Consider the following 4285-nt stretch of genomic DNA (forward strand, 5'->3'; position numbering starts at 1 on the left):
CTCCCCCTCCACCCCCTCTGCCCCTCTTCCCACCCTCCTCTCTCCCGCTCCCTCTCTCTTTCCCCCTGTCTTGATTCTCTCTCACTCACTCAACCTCCTCCCTCTGGACCCCTGGCGACCGTTGGGTAGGCCTCCCGCTCAGCTGCGATGCGCAGCAGAACGAGACTATTGCCTACCTACCAGGCGCTCATACTGTTGTCCTTCCAGGTAGAACACGTTTGTCACAATGACCTCTTTTTGACGCTCATCGTCAAAATTTACTACGGCTAGATAGCCAGAATGAGCTCATTTTGCCGTCAAATGAGGGTCATTGACGAGTTTTTGACGATTGTGTTCTACCTGGGGCTCTCAGCCTAGCATTTTAGAGCATGGACAAAGAAAACACTTTTCCGTAATAAAAATTCTCTTTTCCCTTCCCGTTTCCGAATTCTGTTCTCTACTCAGGAAAATTTTAGAATTCATTTTGTTTATCAGTTTTCATTTTCTTCCTTGTTTGGTACTCCTTTCTCCAAAACAGCCGAGCGGTTGACTCGTAGGTCGCGTCGAAAAAATGTCAGCCTAGACAAAGCTGGATGACCTTGGTGATGGCACTCCTTTCGAATATTAGAGGCGGAACTCGGCAGGGCGCGTGCGAGCGGTGACCACACGTTATAGGTGACAACGGCCGAAGTAGCCGCGCCGTCGCCGGCGCTGCGTCAGCGTTTTGATTTTATTTTTTTGTCTTAGCATATTCTAGTCTTACACTTATGAGCAGGTGAAGCCTGTGTCGTTTCATATTTTTAGGATCCAGTGAGCAGCAGGACCACATCATAGAGCGGCGGGCTGCGGGGGGTCCGGCCGAGTGAGAGTCTGATGATTCTATAGTCAATGGCTCGGAATGGGTCGAAAAGAGGAAACAAAACCACAATTTTATGGCCGAGGAAGTGGGCGGCGTCTGCTGCCAGCGGTCGCGCGGATAACGCGGGGTAAACGTCTTGTCGCGGGCAATCAAAGTGCCAGAAAATGGTTTATCGTCGCTTACGCGGGCACGCGCCGCCGGGCCGCGAATACTCTGCAAAACGCAAGTGTGTGAATCTCGCACACTAGTAGATGTGTGCATGACCATTCGTTCGTACACTTGCAGGAGCTGAAGGTGTGAATTTGCCTTTGACAATTTACAGACTTGTGCATCTCCATGTGTACGAATGGCGTTCACACACATACAAGTGTGCGACATTCACACACTTACTTGAGTTTTCGGTGTAACGCGCGAATAAGGAGGCGCGCGCGAGGGCGCGCACCCGACACTATGTGTATACTCACGCAGGCCGACGAAGTAGCTCCTCATGCCCAGGATTTTGAAGTCTCCATTTTCGTCGGTCGCGTAGGCCGTCTCGTGGTACACACCGTCACCGGTCACGAAGCCAAACTCCCCCTTCACGATACCCTTTTTGTCTACAACACATAAGCAATCAGCAGAATTACGGACACGTCGGTCGATTGTAAAGGCACGTGTGAAATTATGTGACTTTTCACCAAACGCACGCACCTTTCTCTTCCAGCCGGTGCTGGTACTTCTCAATGTTGAAGCCAAACTTGTAGGGCTTGTCCTCGTCGCTCTCGCAGCTCGTCAGCGGCGTCAGCGCGCACACGGTGAGCAGGGCCAGAGCCGTCCATACCACGTGAGAACTCATCTGCAAAGGCAGACGCGGTTCGTAGGAGAGGATCACTGGAGAAGTTTGTTGTTTTTAACTTGAAAATTTCGATTTCTGATCTAACATTAAGCTTACCATAGTTTAGGGACTTGCTGACTGTTCCGCACCGGTGACCCGTGTCTCGCGCGACTGCGTTGTGATCCGACCTCCACCTGTGCCTAAATACTGTCGCAGCATACGCTTCTGTTGGTCGCCCGCTCCGCAGATTCTCCCCCCTTCCTCCATTCAAACCCAACTTTTATTTTCTACATCTTTTCCTCACAGGAGTCACTCCCCCCCTCCCCCCTTAACTCCATCACGTAGAACACATTCCACCCGCTCACCTCCAACCTCCCTGCTTTTCTATTTTTTTCTGCTTTTTCCACTGGGATTTTTAGTGCGTCCATGGCAGATCAATAACAGTAAATTTTTTAAGGATTTTAACAATAATATACTGTTCCCTTAACGTCCCGTACTGCACATGCTTTTCAATTCGCGAAGGATTAAGAGGCTCGGCATTTGCAAAGAAATGTTTTGTAGAAATCAAATCCTGCATGAAAAGCTTTGAACTGATTTAACAATGATTTTTCAGCATTTTTGCTGTTATCCTCTTACTTGCCAAAATACATTTCACAAGGAGAGACATAGGACGTTGAGCATATTAATGTCATGTGACCCACTCATTAAGACAACTGAAGAATCTTGAGTAATATTTGCAAGGAAGCAGCCAAATCCTATAAATATTGAGCACCTTATTTTGAATTCTTACGTGTGTGCGTTGCCGCCGCCAGCCCAATGAGGACCTAAAATCCGAAACGGAGAGGTTGACCTTTGCGGTCTCAGTTGGTGTGACCCATGCAGCTGAAAACGTCACACTCAACACATCCAGGATGTCATAGAGGAGTCTTACTATTCACTATGGAAAAACTATTTGTAACTTTATATTTATTTCAAAATATTTCGTGAAATAAAAGAAAATCATTGTTATAAGTTAGCAAGTTAGTTTCGTGTTCACTCAGTTGCTTGACATAGCAAATGTAATTTCAAAGAAACTCAAAGGGAAGTGAAGGGCAGTCTTCATATGGCGCGAACCTTTGGTTCACTTGGAATAAGCTAAAAGGTACAGTAAGCAGACAATTACTAAAGTGTGCAAGTTCAATACTCAAAAACATTTTGCTTAAATACATAATCATGGCAACTGTGGGTTTTCCGTCATGCGGTTTCACAAATAAAAATCGATTTAGTTGCCCTCTAGACCAGCGCTCTTTCACCTATATGACTAGAGGGAAACTAGGTATAGAACACTACTACTTGTTTGTATGTATTACGCTTCAGCTTACCTTTGTGTGAATAAATTAGATAGTATTTCAAAACTCATTTGATCAAAACAAGATTAAAAGTACATCATCATACAACCGTTTATGTTTTCCTTAAATTTTACGTATCTTTTAGCATACGGCGGTAACCACTAGACACAACTTTTCTTCGCAGTGAAAAGTGTCGCGTTCTCGATATCACAGAAAAATTACTGTCGAGCTTTGTAAACCTACAATAGGGGAAAACGATGGACATTTTCGTTATCGTCCAAAACGTTCGTTAACAAAGAAAATAATCCTACTAATTATTATGTACACATCACTCATACAACTAAGCATAGCCTAAAATCACATTCATACTGTATTTTTTGTTTAAAAAATCTAGTGAGTCAACAGTCAACTGTCAGTTTTGGCCAGGGAGACCCTTCACCAAACTATGTTACCCCACAAGATTTTCCCTTTCATCCAAAAATGGCAAGAAATTAAATAAACTTTAATTTCAACTTACAACGAGAGCGTCATGTGCTTGTTTGATCATAAGTAACGCATTTTATTGAGCTGTTATCATCGTAATACTTGGCACGTTTGCTAAAAGGTAATCAACACTTTCGTTCTGCAGAATGGCACGCGTCATTCTTAACTTGTGAATGGTTTTCTGAATTCGTCATATTGTCGTACGAGGCTGCTCGTGAGCAAAAGAGATATCAACCAAAACGTACGAGGTGTGAATCATTTTGTCTCATAGTACTCGAGGGCTATTTTCTGGCAAGCCCCATCAAACTTTCTATACCGACTAAATGCAAAGGCGGCTTGGCGAAAAATAACCCTCAAAGCTACTCAAGTAAGAAGGGCACTTCTGAACATTGTCGCTTGATCGGGCTGGTCTTAAGAGCCAGGCCCTTGGCAAGCGACAGTTCGCAGCCGTTGCCTCCTCTCGCCCTCGGCTGGGTCGCGTCTCTTCGGTACCAGGGCGAGGTCGCACTTACTGCACCAAGCTATCACCCCATTGAAACATAGAGGAGGTAAAGCCCGTGCGGCGGCGTCTAGTATCGAGGGTCGTAGGGGGTGGAGTTGAAGCCGACGTAGCGGTTGTTCTTCCGCACCTGGAAGCCGGAGCCGGGCGACGTGTTGTAGTAGATGACCCTCCGGATGCCGAAGGGGTCGACGTAGCCGAAGCTGCCCGCCTTCCGGTCGCCGGGGAGGTTCTCCTCTTCCTGGTACTGCCGTGGCAGGTAGTACCGGAAGCCGTTGTGCGTCACGGCGATGCCGTCGTACTCGGGGATCACCGAGTTGGAG

The 4285-nt window shown here is 46.5% G+C and overlaps 1 protein-coding gene across 1 annotated transcript; it reads right to left on the bottom strand.

Annotated features, from left to right (window-relative positions):
* Window positions 1-100: 100 nt before the first annotated feature.
* On the bottom strand, window positions 101-4035 carry LOC127751616 (protein lethal(3)malignant blood neoplasm 1-like). Its single transcript, XM_052275406.1, has 3 exons — window positions 1770-4035; window positions 1529-1673; window positions 101-1434 (listed from the first exon to the last, which is right to left on the bottom strand). The coding sequence occupies exons 1-3, from the start codon at window positions 1770-1772 to the stop codon at window positions 1217-1219; spliced, it is 366 nt and encodes a 121-aa protein (XP_052131366.1). The 5' UTR covers window positions 1773-4035; the 3' UTR covers window positions 101-1216.
* Window positions 4036-4285: the final 250 nt, after the last annotated feature.

Source organism: Frankliniella occidentalis, unplaced genomic scaffold (assembly GCF_000697945.3).
Source record: "Frankliniella occidentalis isolate FOCC.00 unplaced genomic scaffold, Focc_3.1 Scaffold609, whole genome shotgun sequence".
NCBI lineage: Eukaryota > Metazoa > Arthropoda > Insecta > Thysanoptera > Thripidae > Frankliniella > Frankliniella occidentalis.

Coding starts and splice junctions, on each gene's coding strand:
- LOC127751616 (XM_052275406.1), bottom strand. Junction 1,435..1,528: donor GCACCGGCTGGAAGAGAAAG/GTGCGTGCGTTT, acceptor TATGTGTTGTAG/ACAAAAAGGGTATCGTGAAG.